A 16,310-nucleotide genomic window follows, 5' to 3' on the forward strand; every position below is an offset into this window, starting at 1 on the left:
TTACGTGCACAGTCTTGCTCTTTATAAGTGGGTTACGTGGCACCCTTCCTGACAGACAGTTTTATTGAAAAACATCTTGGCATGGATCCTGAGCCAGGAACTTTGCTCTCGTGATCAGCACTCTGTGTGCAGTCTGATTCTCTGCCCACTACCTCCACTGATGCAGGAACCGGGCTGGTTAAGGAAGCTCCCCGTTTACGTCCAGCTCTATCAGGACACACTGCAGATGGTGCTGTTCCTCTGGTTCCAGAACGCTCGTCTCTTCTGCTCCCTCATAAATCGTCTTTTTATTCCCTCTTTGTAGATATCTCTGTAAAACTGACCGGCACACAGTGGGATGCTGATGGAGCAAAAGAGACACAAATTTGACATGAACAACCCATTAGCCCCTTTTATTTAATTCACAATTATCTGATGTCTAATTAGTCCCACCTGTCCTCTCACTATGACCAGTCTGAGTTTCTGATTCACAGTCTATGCTGACAGGACACCACTGAAGGGTGGAAGCATGTCAGAAGAGCATGAACACCTTGTGAAGCTCTCCCTTGTTCTGGTGCCAGGACATGTCGGTGCAGCACAGGAGAATCCCACACGAATGGCATCACCAGTAGGGCAGAAAAGGGAAATAAAAAGCAATCACTCACTTATCTCTTCCAGGTCGCAACCTCACTTGAAAGTAGGCATAGACAGGCCTGTGATCTGAGGTTTTGATTGAAGTGCAGCTCCCATATTTAAGTACGAATATGTCCCCTTTCTGCCGGCTCTTGTATATAATGCGGTCCTGCAGGAGAAGAGGGTTAAGTGGTCCATGTCCGCGTCACAAGCTTCCCACAGAAACTGCACCAAACCATACAGCTCGCAGGTCCATAACTAGCACCTTGCTGCTGCTCAAATCAGGTTCAATCAAGTGACCACAAGCCAACATTCCCACAGCAGGAAGGAGCAAGTACTGAACTATCGAAGGTGAAGTGTTTCAGATGAGACTTTATCCAACTTAGGGGCACTTTGCTTTAAAAAAATGTCACAGTGCTCCTGGAAGAACAGTGAGGGAGGTTTTCCTCCAATCAGTAAAGCAGATTACCTGGTCATTAACATATTGCTATGTGTGGAAGCTTGCTGAGTCTGAATTGGTTCTTGTTAGTGACTACTCTTCAGTCCCACTTTCTAATGTTTGGAGGTCATTGATGGAACAGTAAAGAATCTGTCCTTTTTGTTTACTTCACTGCCCTGCTGTCCCATTCCTTGAGATCAATCCAATTAGTGACTCTGCAAGTTTCCTGTTCCCCCACATTCCAGAAACTTTTTCTACTTCTAAAGGATTTATCCAGTACCCACTTTGGAAATTTCCTGTTGTATCTGCTCCCACCACCCTCTCAGACAACGCATTCCAAATCACAACAACTCACTGCATGAATCTTCCCCACCCCCCCCAGTTCTTCTACAAAATATCTTCAGTCTCGAGTTAGCAGCCACCTGTCACTGGAAATCGTATCACATTATTTGCTTGTACATGCCCCTCACTTTCTCTGCTGTAAAACCAGTCCCAGCGAATGTAGCCTCCCCACTGCAGTGTCACCTAATGGGTGATATCAACCTCAGAATGCTCTGGGTAAATGAAGACTGATCAAAGAGGAGGCAGCTGCAGCAGAAGGTATTGAATGGCTGATATTCCTGCAGAATTAAACTTTCCATCACTTCCTTACCGTGTAGGAAGGAGTCCTCTGTTTGGCACTACTGTCATAAACATCACATCCAATGTCAAACTTGTAGGTTGGAAGAAAACTTATTTCAGCTTCTTTGAACCCTTTAAAAATCGAGCCTGAAGAACAAAAAAAAACACGAGTGAGCAGTGGAAAGGTTCCCAACCTTCCCCCACCCCATTCTCCACAGAAAACATGGAGACAAGTATACTCAACACCTCACTCCCACACTGAAAGGACAAACAAATTCCAGGACAGAGTGGGTCACCGCAGACCCCATACCCCAGTGAGAGTCAGTGTGTGTGAGAGTTGTTCCTGCAACTGGTCCTCACCTCCCTCTCCAGTCCCAAGTAACTGTAAGGTACACAGAATCAGTCCTACCCTCCTGTAGCTTTTTGGTTAGCTCATCATAATGCAGAATGGAGCGGAGACTGTCCTTGTTCTTGTTGTGTAGAAGCTCATCGATCACTGCTCGCTTCACATCCAGGCGGAAGTTAAAGTCACCAAACCAGAAAACCTGATCAAATCGGGTTGTCACATCATCTGCAGCAAATGCATAGTAAAAGCTTGTCAGAAAAATGGCCATTTCTACTTCTTGTTCCCTGTGTCTAAGGTGTGGGGAGCTGCTGGAGGGAGAATCAGATTTGGCTCACTGATAGCTTGTTCTCTGCTGTGCAGTACTAACAGTGTTCTCCATTTCTAATTTTCACATGAGACTTTACATTTTCCATAGCCCCTCTTCCAAGAAAAGCAGGGAAGTTTTCCTGTGTTCCAACATTCTTGCAGTAACCCACCACATGGACTATTTTTTATGGGAAAAGGAATAAGAGCTGTACTGCTGTGAGAGTCAGTGTGTGCGGGAGCCGCACCCCAGCGAGGGTCAGTGTGTGCGGGAGCCGCACCCCAGTGAGAGGCAGAGTTGGCTGGCTCGCCTGAAGGTGGTAAATTCCTTTTTCATATCCCACTCAAGACAACAGCAGAACATCAGGCATTTAACAGTAGCTACTCACAGGGGTCAGATTTGTAGATGTTGGTGTCAGGCACAACCCGTGGAAGTTCCAGGGCTTCTATTGTTTTATTGTAGTCCAGCATCCTCTCATAAACCTTCCCTTGTCCAGCTGCATGAGAGATGGAAGTGAGAGAGAGGCAGTTTGCTGTAACCCATCCCCAGCCCTCACACCCCAGCAGATACTATAATACACATTTCCATCATTACCAGCTCATTACCATCATCAGCCAAAATTTCACACAATGTTTGAAGATGATAAAGGATTTTGAAAAGATGGACAGAGAATTACTTTTTTTCCTTTAAGTGAGATCTGGTTCATTGCATGGGTGTAAAGTGCTTCAGGACTTAGTACAAGGTGCTATATAATGGCACTGTTTCTCTGGTTAGGCAGTAACTCAGGGGGCATCAACTCTGACTCAATGATCTACCTGTCTTAACCCCTTCTCAAAAAATTTCTTCAAACACATGACCATCATGCCACCTTGTTCTGATTATCCACTCTCGCTCCTTCTATCTTTCTTTCTGAGGCTGGCTCTCAGTCCGAGCTCACTATCAACAGAAACTGATTCTGGAAAACACAGAGATACAGTAAAATGCACAGGTAAAACTTACAGGTGAAGTGAGAAGTAATAAAGAGGAAGGACGTCCCAAAAAATGTGAATGAGATTGCTACGGCTCCTTTTGTCTTGATCTGGGAGACAATACGAGTTGTCACTGTTGCCTGTTCTACTTCTGAGGGAGGGTCACAAGACACATTCAGTAAATGTTCAAACTGTGCAATTTCCATTTATTGTACAGCTAACGGCACTGGCCAACAATCCTGCAGCATTTACCTGAGCAAAACCAGATGAGGTCTCTCCTGATGAACAGAGAGAGATGGAGGACTCCATGCATTGCAGAGTATAGCAGCACAAAGTGAGGCCCCAGGGTCTCCTGCAGACAGATCTCCCACTCTCTCCTGGACAAACACAAAAGGACAAACCAAGCAGTCAGGTTGCAGCCCTACAACCCAGCACAAACAAGCTCAAAAACTGAAAGTGCTGAACGCTAGCAGTGGCTGAGGTTCATGACTTGGTGAGGTTTACTGTTGATGCAGAATGGGAGCCCTACCAGCTGAGGTTGATTCAGCCTCAGCAATCTCTGCTGAAGCTGCTGACCTCAGCCAGCACAATGACAGCAGAGTCACAGCTAGTCCCTGGCCCCATGGACTGGTGTTGAATTGTTCTGGTCAGCACCGGAGGAACAAACAGATTTGTTGACCCTATCACGTGACTGCTGCTGCAGCGCGTACACGTATGGTTGTAAAATTGAGAGGGGGATAGAAGAAGAGATAGAGACAGACACAGAGAAAAGAGGCGCAGCCGCCCCTCTAAATAGGAGCTGTAGAATCTTTAATGTCTACTGACATGCAGGCAGTGCTTCAGTTCAATGTTTTCATGTGTTGGTGTCTCCAACAATTAGCACTACCTGGTGTCACATATGAAGAATGGGTACTTAAGTAAAACTAACATTGCCAGGGTCACTGCACATTGGATAGGGAGGGGAGAACTTTTTTTGGAGGGGGTGGTGTGGTATGAGGAGGTAGAAATGAGAGGCAGCCTGAAATGCGATCAGGTTCGCTTCTGATGTGGAGGTCCTGTTACCTGTCTGGGATTCCTTCCTGAGTACCGATGACATACAAGTCCTGGATGTATTGAGAGTCATAGGGCAGGAGAAGGTCATCTAGTTTGTCAGGGGGCTGTAATGACAGAGAAAAGGTTACAACAAACTTCCTCTTACAAACAAAACATGTATCCGGCCAACTGAGATGAATCTGACAGTGGCTTTATGGTTACAGGCCCCTCATGGCGAGGTGGGAGAGTGGAGCAGAGCTCAGTTCACTTAGCCCTTGTTTTAAGAACAGCAGACAATAACTTGCCTTTCCAGGCCAGCATTTATTGCCATTAACTGTGATCCCAGAGGGCAGTTAACAGTCAACCATATTGCTATGGGTCTGGAGTCACAAGTAGGTCAGACCAGGTAGGGGTGGCAGATTTAGTTTCGTAAAGGGACATTAATGAACCAGATAGGTTTTTCCAACAATCAACAATGGATTCATGGTCATCATTAGACTCTTAATTCCAGATTTTCATTGAACTCAAATTCCACCATCTGCCATGGCAGGAGTTGAACCTGGGTCTCTGGATTAACATTGCAGTGATAATACCACCCAATTAAACAACAAGCCCTGGCTCTATATTTTCCCACAACAGGAAATATCCTTTCCACATTCACCCTGTCAAGGTGACTTTGAATCTTAACATTTCAATTAAAATATTTCTTCTGAACTTCAGTGGATACAAGCCTACCCTGTCCAATCTTTCCTCATAAATCAGCTGTCTCATTCCAGTTTTTAATCTAGTAAACCTTCTGCGAAATGCCTCCAATGCATCTGTATCCTTTCGTAAATAAGACGATCAGTACTCTGCACAGTACTCCAGATTTGAGTTTAACAGTGTCACTGTATAAATGAAGCATAACCTCCTTACTTTGAGTTGAATTCCCCTTGCAATAAATGACAACAATTTATTAGCTTTCCTTATTTACTGCTACCTACATTGTAACCTCTTGTGATTCATGAGAACACCCAGACCCCTCTGCATCTCCAAGTTCTGCAATCTCTCACCATTTAGATACGCCTTTTCCGATTTTTTCCGCCAAAATGCAGTTTCATATTTTCCCACATGACACCTCTATTTGCCACAGTTTTGCCTACTCAATCAACCTATCTAACTTTTTTTGTAGCCTCCTCTTGTCCTTTTCACAGCTTATTTTCCAACCTATCTTTGTGTCATCAGCAAATTTAGCAACTATTCCTTCTAGCCCTTCATCCAAATCATTTACATAAATGGGAAACTGTTGAACTCCCAGCAATGATCCCTGTACACTCCACTTGTTAAATCTCACCAACCTAAATATGAGCCATTTAGATGTTTATTCTCTGCTTCATTTGAGCCAGTCAATCTTCTATCCACAACAATATGCCATCTCTTACACTGTGAGCTTTTATCTTCTGCAATAACCTTTGATGTGGCACCTTATCAGATACCTTCTGGAAAGTTGAGTGTATTACATCCACTGTTCCTCTTGCACTTAACTTTCCTGAAGGCAAGTACTACCACCTCAAAGAACTCCAATAGGTTGGTCAAACATGATATCCCTTTTACAGAACCATAGTAACTCTGCCTGATAACCTTGAACTTATCTGTGTCTTGACATAACTTCTTTGATAGCAGTTCCCCTCTGACAAATACAAGGCTAACTGGCCTGTAGTTTCCTGCTTTCTGTCTTCCTCCCTTTTTAAACAAAAGAGTTGTAATTGCTAGCTTCTAATCTATTGGGACTATCCCTGAATCAATGGGCAATTAAACCAATCTATTAAATATGTCATAAGCGACTTGTTTCAAGATCCTAGGATGAGGTCGATCAGGACCTGAGCACTTGTTAGCTCGCAGCTCCAACAAATTATTCAGTACCGCTTCTCTGGTGATTCCAACTTTCCGGAGTTCTTCCCTCCCTTCTATTTCTTGATTTATCGCTGAGTCTGGAACGCTACTTATATCATCTATAATGAAGACTGATGCAGAAAACTATTTCAATTCATCTGTCATTTCCTTATTTTCCTTTAATTCTTCAGTCTCACTTTCTGTAGCAATGCTCACTTTATCAACTTTTTATTTAAATATTTATAAAAACTCTTACTCTCTGTATTTATATTTCTGTCTAGCCTTCTCAAATACTGTAATGGTTCCCTTCTTATTAGTATTTTGACCATTCTTTGCTGTTTCTTTTAATATTATTAAAACAGCACGGTGGCTCAGTGGTTAGCACTGCTGCCTCACAGCGTCAAGGACCTGGATTTGATTTCACCCTTGGGTAACTGTGTGGAGTTTTCACATTCTCCCCGTGTCTGCGAGGGTTGCCACTGGGTGCTCCGGTTTCCTCCCATGGTCCAAAGATGTGCAGATTAGGTGGATTGGCCATGGGAAATTGTCCCATTGAGTCTAGGGATGTGTTGGCTATGTGAATTAGTCATACTAAATGTGGGGTTACCAGGATAGGGGGGGGGATTGATCTGTGTGGGATGCTGATCAGAGGGTTGGTGCGGACTCGATGGGCCAAATAGCCTCGTTCCACACTGTGGGAATTCTATGATTCTATAATAATACCACTAGGTGGTTGCCTTCCCTTTCATAGCCAATTAAATGCTCTTCAACATATTTTCTCATTCAATCCACATGTAACTTCCACTGTTTCACCTGATATGGGTTTTGTTGATAAGGATTGATGGTTGCCCATCCACTATTTAATACACCATTTGAGAGGGCAGTTAAGAATCAGCCACATTATTGTGGGTCTGGAGTCACAAATAGGCTGGACCAGGTAAGGATGGCAGATTTCTTGCCCTAAAGGGACGTTAGTGAACCTAGATATTTGTCATGATGCTATCTCTGATATGAGCTTTCCATTCCAGATTATGAGTGGAATTGAAATTATGCTGGCTGCTGTGGTGAGATTTGAACTCTTTTCCGACAGGATATTAACCTGGGCATCTAGCCCAGTGCCACAGGGAGGGTGGGTTCACTGGAGAGCAGCCAGGGGCAGCAACATGGGATGTTTTGCTCCAAAGGACAACCTCAGCCACAAGTTCATCACAGATCACAGCTCAGAGTGGAGTTAAAAAAGAACTATACAACTCAGCAGATGAGCTGAGGGACTGGTGCACTGGGGGACTGAGAGACATCACTTCATAGCCCACAGCTCAGTGAGCACACTGACCTGACTTACTGCTGCTCTGTATTTGCAGGGACATGTCTGAGTGAAGATTCCTCTTCCGGAGGGTTTCTTCCTTGCTCTCAGTTTGACATAAATAGGGAGTCATACAGCACAGAAACAGACGCTTCAGTCCAACTCGTCTGCGCTGACCAAGTTTCCAAACTGAACTAGTCCCATTTGTCTGCATTTGGCCCATATTCCTCCAGAACTTTCCTGTTCATGTACCTGTCCAAATGTCTTTTAAATGTTGTAACTGTACCTGCATCGACCATTTCCTCTGGCAGTTTGTTCCACATACAAACCCCACTCTGTGTGAAAATGTTGCCCCTTAGGTCCCTTTTCAATCTTTCTCCTTTTATCTTAAAAATACGCCCTCTAGTTCTGAACTCCCCTACCCTAGGAAAAAGACTTCTGTTTTTCACCTTAACTATGCCTCTCATGACTTTTTTTTTTATAAACCTCTATAAAGTCACCCTCAGCCTCCTGTGCTCCAGTAAAAAAAAAGTCCCAGCCTAGCCAGCTTCTCCTTATAACCTGAAACCCTCCAGTCCCGGTAATATCCTTGTAAATCTTTTCTGCGTTCTGTCCAATTTGATAATATCCTTCTTATAGCAGGGTGACTAAAACTGTACACAGTACTCCAAAGTGGCCTCACAAATATACTGTACAACTACAACATGACATTCCAACTCCTTTACCCAAGGGTCTGAGCAATGAGGGCAAGTGTGCTAAATGCCTTCTTTGCCACCCTGTGTACCTGTGACGCCATTTTCAAAGAACCATGTACCTGAACCATTAGGTCCCTCTGTTCGACAACACTGCCCAGGACACTACCATTAACTATACAAGTCCTGCCCTTGTTCGTCTTACCAAAATGCAACACCTCACATTTATCCAAATTAAACTCCATCTACCAACCCGGGGCCCATTGGTCCAATTGATCAAAAATCCTTTGTAATCTTAGATAACCGTCTTCATTGTTGACTATACCACCAATTTGGTATCATCTGCAAACTTATTAACCATGCTTCCTACATTCTCATCTAAATAGTTTATATAAATTACAAACAATAAGTGGACCCAGTACCAATGCCTGTGGAACACCAATGATCACAGGCCTCCAGTCCAAAAGACAACCGTCCACCACCACCCTCTGTCTCCTACCATCAAGCCAATTTTGTAGCTAACTGGCAAACTCTCCCTGAATCCCATGTGATCTAACTTTACTAACCAGTCTGCCATGTGGAATCTTGTCAAAGGCTTTGCTAAAGTCTATGAAGACAAAGTCTACCACTCTTCCCTCATCTATCTTCTTGGTCAAGTCCTCAAAAAATTCAATCAACCGTTTCTGTGACTCACCTTCTCGCCTTGCATATTCCAGGTGGTGATAAACACTCGCACTCTTCGGTCAGGGAAATAACGATCCAATTCACTGGCTCCCAGCAGAGCTCCACTGGCCAGGAGACTGCCCTCCAGATAACTCCTGTAGAGACACAGGAATGTCCCAAAGTCATGACATGGGGCCATGATTACTCAGCTTCTGTCTCACTGTTTCAGCCTCTCTTGCTTTCCACAGCTGCTATTCCTCTATCCTTCACGTAAAAACATCACACTTAGCAGCAGGAATAAATTACTTACAGCCTCCAACCTGTGCTGCCATTCAATACAGGCATGGCTGATCTGGTTGTGATCTTAAGTCCACTTGCACGGCTGCCTCCCATATCAACGTAAAATCTGTCTGACTCAGCCTTGAATAAAACTCTATGATGCAGCCCCTGTTGCTCTCTGGGAGAGTGAATTCCACAGACTCTTGACACTTTGAGTGAAAAGATTCTCCTCATCTCAGTCTTAATTGGGTGACTTCTTATTCTCCAACTCTGTGCCCTAGTCTTCCTAATAAGTGGAACTATCATCCAAGTATCCACCCTGTCTAGCCCCCTCAAGACCTTATACGTTTTACTAAGATTACCCCTCATTCTTTAATGGAGAAAGGCCTAACCTGTTTTAACTTTCTTCATAAGCTAACCCCCATCCCAGGAAGTATTTGAGTGGAACTGCCTCTGAACTGTTCCAAATTCAATGAAATCTTTCTTCAAATGAGGAGATCAAAACTGTACACAGTACTCCAGATTCAGTCTCACCAATGGCTTTCTTCACTCTTGTCCTTTTGACTACACTAGATCCCCCACAAGGCATCTCTCTGCCCAGAAATCTGGAGCAGGCTGGCTCCACCTCTTCCTGTCATTCTGCAAGTGGAGAGAAAATAAATTTGGCATTCCGCACCTGATCTTTCAGCTTTGTGCCCTGTAGCGTGGGAATGGTCCATCTTCTGAACTTGTCAATTTAAGCATCTCACTAGAGTGGCAACGGGATCAAAGAATAGACAGTGACCCAGAATACAGGCTCATAGAGATCAGCAGCACAAGGCCTATAGCTTTGATAGTGAGCATTCCCTGATCGACTGAGACAAGCAAAAGCAGGGTAACAGCCCCTCAGGCAGTGCTTCATCAGCACCACACAGTGTCTGTGTGGGAATATGAATCCATGGGCTATTGATTCAGAGGCTGAGAGACAGCCACTCACTGAGCTGAGGCTGACACTAGATCCTGCAGACACTTCACAGCTAAGAGGATTTTAACATTTTAATTTTCAACTGTTGCCTTACCTTTTCCGAAGATCCTCTGAACGGACAGGAAACAAGACACTGCTGGGAGAATTCATGAAGAATGAGGATCCGTTATCCTCAGTTCCTTCGTTCAGGTTGGGGAGATTGCTGTGCTGGCTCGATACTGACTGAGTCACATGCATGTAATCCACATAATCCTGGTCAATCCGATTACTGGTCCTTAGTACTGGTGAGTCCAGGTTAATGACCATTGGAGGGAGGGGTTTGGTGGGTGCCACAGGAGGCAGCTTCCGATTGGCTGAGGATACTGTTTTAATATCAGGGTGATTACTCCTGGCCTGGGAGTCTGTGTGGACTGGTCCATTATGATATTCTGTTGTACTCCCGGCTGACTCACTGGTGTCGCACTCCCGCAAACTACTACTACTACTGCTGCTGCTACTGGGCAGGGGCCTCTGAGGAGTTACCACTGACTTGCCCTGGAGACACTGCATGGGGGAGCCTGAGAGATCAGCACCGTACAGGGACCCACAGGAGGAGTCTGTGTCAACAGGCTCTGAGGAGCTCTCCTCACTGCTCCTGCTCCTCAGTATGCGGCCAGCAGCTCTCCCTTCCACTGAGCGCAGGTGCCGTTGCTTACTGTGCCGGCATGGCTTGGGCCTCACAGGGGGTCGTGGTACTATCGACATTTCCAGCCCTTGGACACCGTGGCCCAGTTCCTCAGGGGGGCATTTCCAAGTGTCGCTGAGAAAGGGCCCGGGCTCCTCCTGTTCTTGCAATTGGCGCCTCTCAGTCTCGAGACTTCGGGGCTGTCCAGCAGCTGTGCCAGTGCTGGAGGACACATTCCAGGCACCACAGGATGCCAGTTTGATCTGATCATTCATTCTCGACCAACTTCACCTTCGGTGGCAAAAACGGCTGAGAGTGAGCGGTCTTGAACAACTTTCCTAGGTCAGAAAAAACCTTTAAAAGTGTCCAGTTCCTGTTGCCAGCAGACTGCCTCATTCTTTCACTTCCACAGAGAAAAGGAGGTGGGATCAGAAGGATGTGAAATAGCTCCTGAATGGTGTCTCAAAACTCTACTGGAGAGGCCACAATCCAGAACCTGCAGCAAAACCACCAAAACCGTGATCAGGAAACCCGCAAATAAATATTCAATTCAAAAACACAAAGTCTTTTAAAAGTTCTGATTTGGAGGGTACAGCACTAACACTGAGCCATCTTCATCATCTTAACAGATGCTCAAGAAGAGTAAGAGACTCAAAAATGTTTATTCTGTTTCTCTCTCCACAGGTGATATCAGACCTGCTGAGTTTCTCCAGCATTTTGTTTTTATTTCCAGGCCCAGCATCTGTTGTATTTTGCTTTTATTTACATGAGTGAATGTATTGAGTAATGCCTAGTAGTTATGTTACTGGATTAAAGGTCCAGGGATCTGGCCTAGTGATCAAGAGACAGGAGTTGAAATCTCACTGAGGCAGCTGAAGCATTTGAATTGTCTTTATTGAGATAAGTCTGGAATTAGAAGTGAATCTCAGTAATGGTGACCATTGGATTGTTGTGAAAACCCATCTGCTTTATTCATGCCATTCAAGGAAAGAAAGCTGCTATCCTTACTCAAACTGGAAATTCTCAGCAATGTGGTTTACTTTTAACAGCCCCCTAAAATGGCTGAACACGTTCTATTCAAGATGGCAGCTCATCACCGCCTCCTCAAGAGCGATTTAGGGATGGGCAGTAAATGCTGGTCCAGGCAGTGACACCCACATGCCATGCAGAAATTTTAAAAACTGAGACCAGGGAGTGACAACACAAGCCTAACCTATATGGGGAATGCTGCAATACACAGAGCACTGGTGAAAGCACTTCTTAAATACTTCATGTAGTTTTGGTTTCCTTATTTAAGGCAGGATATAAATGGGTTGGAGGCAGTTCAGAGGAGGTTTGCCAGATTGACACCCAGAATGAGTGGGTTTTCTTGGGAGGAACAGTTGGTCAGCCTGGGTTTATTTCCACTGGAGTTTAGAAGCGTGAGAGATGACTTAATTGAGTTTATAAAATCCTTAAGATTCTCAACAAGGTGGATATGTAAAGGACGCTTCCTCTTGTAAGAGTCCAGAACTAAGAGATACTATTTAAAATCAGAGGTCACTCCTTTACATTTTTTCTCAGAGGGTTGTGTGACTTTGGAACTCTGTGCCTCAGAAGGCAATGGAGGTCAGTCACTGATTTTGTTTTTAAGATGGACGTGGTTAGGTTAAGCAGGAGAATCAAGGGGGTTAGACAGGAATATGGAATTCAGAACACACACAGATCTGCCATGATCTTATTGAATGACAGAGCATGTTTGAGGGGCAGAATGGTATATTTTTGCTCCAATTATGAATGTTTGTATAAATTTATTGCAAATGAAGGAGTTTGTACCAGAACAATCTAACACATTTTGTTCAAGGAATTTTAATTTTTGGAAAAATTATGGCAATCAGAAAGTGAGTGGCTTGTGACTGGAGAAGCGTTTTTGTTTGTGATGTTATGGTTTGCCCGTTATCAAGTTGTCCTCCAGGTCTGGTTGCTAAAGCTCAGCATCCAGTCACCAGGATATGGTGCTCATCATCTGGTGCAACGCTCTGCTCCATTTCCGATCGTGCCTGCGATGACACTCAGCCCAATCACCACAACTTCCCCACACTCCCCAATCTCCCAATAAACCATCCATTCCTTGACATGTCACAGCTCCAATGTTTCAGAGGGTGCACCCTCATCCTGGCAGATCTGATGCCACAAGGACCATCTGTAATTCCCAGACACCTACCTCTTGGCATCCTTGCAGTGTCTCCATAGTGACAGTAGACCCGGCTGAAGGACATCATAGAGAGAAGTTCGTCCAGACAGCTTCCTACAGCCTTTGACAGTGACCAGGGTGCCGCGTTTCTAGTGTCAACCATTTCAGGATCACAGGAACTTCTGTACAGCGAGAAAGTTAATCAGTATGCAAAGCAGACTGACATGCACAAAATTCAGAGGGAGATTGTGCCATGCACAAGATGTATTGCAGCAACTCACAAAGGCTCCTTTGCCAGCATTTTCTAAATCCACAACATTTACCACCCAGAAGGCCAAGGGGAACACCAGCACCTGTAAGTTCCTGTCAAAGCCACACACCATCCTGACTTGGAAATATTACACTGTTTCTTCAGTATACCTGGATCAAATCCTGGAACTCCCTCCCAAATATCTTTCCCGTACGGACTGGAGTGGTTCAAGAAGGTGACTCACCACCATTTTCTCAAGGGGCAACCAGGAATGGGGAATGAACACTGGCCTAATTGCTTGATGGACCTGCATACTAATTTTTGAGTTCCTTGTACAAGTAAACCCAAGTCTCTCTGAACACCAATGCTTAAGAGGTGTGAAACTTTTCTAAAACATATTCTACTTTTCTGTTCTTAAATCCAATGTTCCCACCTTATTCTCCAGCTGCCACCTTCCTGCACCTTCACTTAACTTGTCTCTAACTCTTTGTAGCACAGCCAAGGTGTACACTTTCACTTTGTATCATCAGCAAACACAAGGGAGAAATACTTTACAGGGCTATGGGGAATGAGCAGGAGCAGTACGATTAATTGGCAGCTCTTTCAAAGAGTTAGCACTGGCACCACAGGCCCAGTGTCCTCTAAATCACTCTGCCAGTTCTGGTTGATAATTGAACAAAGAAAAATAAAAAAAATTACTTAGTTCTACAACACCTTTTACAACAGGGCTTCCCAATGCGGGAGCCAATACCCCACGTGGGATCACAAATGAATATTGTGCGAACGTGAGTTCCGAGGCAACAATAGCTGACCCATCCTACTGCTCTCTAAGGTCTTCTCCAATACCGCCTCCCACAACACACACAGTTCTCAGCAACAGGTTCACAAGTTTGAAGTCTCAAAATTAGCAGGAAAATGTTTTGAGGCTTACAACCTTATGACCCCTCAGTGTGCTTACAGTGAATGCGAGGGTTAGTGTGCGTGTGTCTGCCTTCATATGTGCTTCCAGGTTCAGCTGAGATGCTTGCTGTCTAACATCACGTGTGAAGAAAAACGAATCACTCACAAAACCTGTTAGACACAAAAAGGACAGAGAAGCCTGTCAAACACAAAGCACCACTACACTGACAGTACAGCATAGTTAATTTCCAGGAAAGCTGTTCAGGCCAAGCAATCAGAGATAAAAGGAATTAATCTTCACTCTTTTTATATTTTATGATGCAGCTCAAATCAGGTTTTCAGTTGCAGTTCATTACACCAGATTTACATTGAGCCAGCATGCAGCGTTGAAACAAGATCCCGAGGAGTAAGTGGCTCAGTTACCCCTGGAATACCGCCTTGTCAAACTGACATTATGAACTCAATGTGGCAGATCGAAGCATCAATTTATTTTGAAATGTGACTGGAGCCGAGTTTAGTTTGAACATGTTTGCTCACTGCTCAATGTGGACAGTCTCTAGGGATAAGATTTGACAGAGTAAAAACAAAGCAATAGTTACCTCCCTGGGTTGGGGTGGTGGGATCAATAACAAAGAGACAGTATCTTAAAGTTAAGGCCAGACCATTGAGGGTGATATGAGAAAGCAGTTCTTCATACAAAGGGGAGTGGAAATTCTGGAGCCCTCTTCCTAAAAAAGGCCAGTTTTATATGACTGGTGCAGTTTAGTTTCTGCTCAATGACAATCCTCATGTTGATAACAGGCGTTTCAGCCATGGAGTTGCCAAGGAACAATTGTCAGATCCTTTCCTTGCTGGAGATTGCCCTGTGTAGCACACATGTTACATACCACATATGAGCCCAAGCTTGAATGCTGCCCACATCTTAGTGCCTTTAACACAGGCTGCTTCAGTACCACATTTTTTTAAAAAACTTTTAAATTTTGGATTGTGGATCAAAATGTGAAAATGGGTTGCTTTACATCGAAGACTGTGGAAGGAGTTGCTACACTTTTAAAAACAAGTTACTGGAACTCATTGGGAGTTGTGTTTAAATTGTTGTTTTGTTCAAGCAGTAGGGGAAGATGTCTAAGAAACCCTGGCACTGTGGGAGTCTGCAGAGCAAGCTTTACCCAGAGACAAACTGCTGTTTGGCTTGTGAAAGCAGGACCAACTATACAGGCCACAGTCATCAGCATGACAACAACTCTCCGATTAGTTCCTGGGCAGGCAGACAGATTGTACGTGAACATTAGAGGCAAAAGCCTCCATCTAAGATGCAAAGTAACCAAAAATGGAAATATTGCTAATCTCTTCCATCAGTTGCTATAATCTGTTGCATCTAACTAGTGAATGAAAAATAATTAATATGTCAATTGCTCTGCTTCAGCAAAGAATTGTAAGAATCTGGAAATAAGAAGATTGGCGCTCAGCAGGAACTTGGGAGAAACAAAGGGATTGGTGCTATTGAACTGTATTTCCCTAGTACCTTTTACTCCATCTTGTAACATCCATGCTTATTTGTTTGCAAAGGTCTGCACATGTGTGTAGCAGTTTAGGAGGGGGGCAGAGTTTAATCTATTAGAGTTATCGGTTGATAATTCATGTCTTTGTTTTCCTGTGGTCAGAATGATTTATTTGTGATAAACAATAGTTCATGCTAAACACAAAACCTTGGTCAATGTTTTCTGTTAACCTAAGTCCACCATACAGGTATCTTGGGAACTTCAATAGTTTGATTCAACATTTAATTTTTGTGACAATCCCAGGAATAGCAGTGCTTGAACATCCATGCACTTTCCCAAGTGGGTCATGATACCGAGATGACTGATTTCCAAAGGTCACAACCATTTCCTTTATGCCAGGTATGATTCCAATCAGTGAGGAGATTTCCCCCTAATTCCCATTGACAATTGTTCTGTACCAGCTCCTTGATGCCACATTTGATAAAATGTTCCTTATCGAATGACTCCTATGACCATTCTGCTGGTCAACATGTTGCTTTAACCATCTTTCTCTGGATGCTTCCATTAGTTGATAAGACAATAAGGTGGTTGGGTTCACCCATAAATTGTCTCTGACATATCAGTTAAAAGTCACAGCTTGAAACAACTGTTGACAGAAAGATAAACTGGTTTTCTTCAGGTTTAGTGTGTTTTGACTGCAGAGAACAGACAGACTGCTCCCGTGAT

General features: G+C 44.1%; 1 protein-coding gene across 1 annotated transcript; it reads right to left on the reverse strand.

Annotated features, from left to right (window-relative positions):
• inpp5e (inositol polyphosphate-5-phosphatase E) lies at positions 1–15,785 on the reverse strand. Its single transcript, XM_020537260.2, has 12 exons — positions 14,141–15,785; positions 12,963–13,114; positions 10,190–11,255; positions 8,884–9,007; positions 4,353–4,447; positions 3,543–3,667; positions 3,322–3,441; positions 2,711–2,818; positions 2,082–2,243; positions 1,704–1,819; positions 645–781; positions 1–340 (listed from the first exon to the last, which is right to left on the reverse strand). Exons 3-12 carry the CDS (start codon positions 11,032–11,034, stop codon positions 211–213), a joined length of 1,962 nt encoding a protein of 653 aa, XP_020392849.1. The 5' UTR covers positions 11,035–11,255; positions 12,963–13,114; positions 14,141–15,785; the 3' UTR covers positions 1–210.
• Between the last annotated feature and the right edge of the window lie 525 nt (positions 15,786–16,310).

The sequence above is a fragment of the Rhincodon typus genome, chromosome 28 (assembly GCF_021869965.1).
Source record: "Rhincodon typus isolate 14 chromosome 28, sRhiTyp1.1, whole genome shotgun sequence".
Classification (NCBI taxonomy): domain Eukaryota; kingdom Metazoa; phylum Chordata; class Chondrichthyes; order Orectolobiformes; family Rhincodontidae; genus Rhincodon; species Rhincodon typus.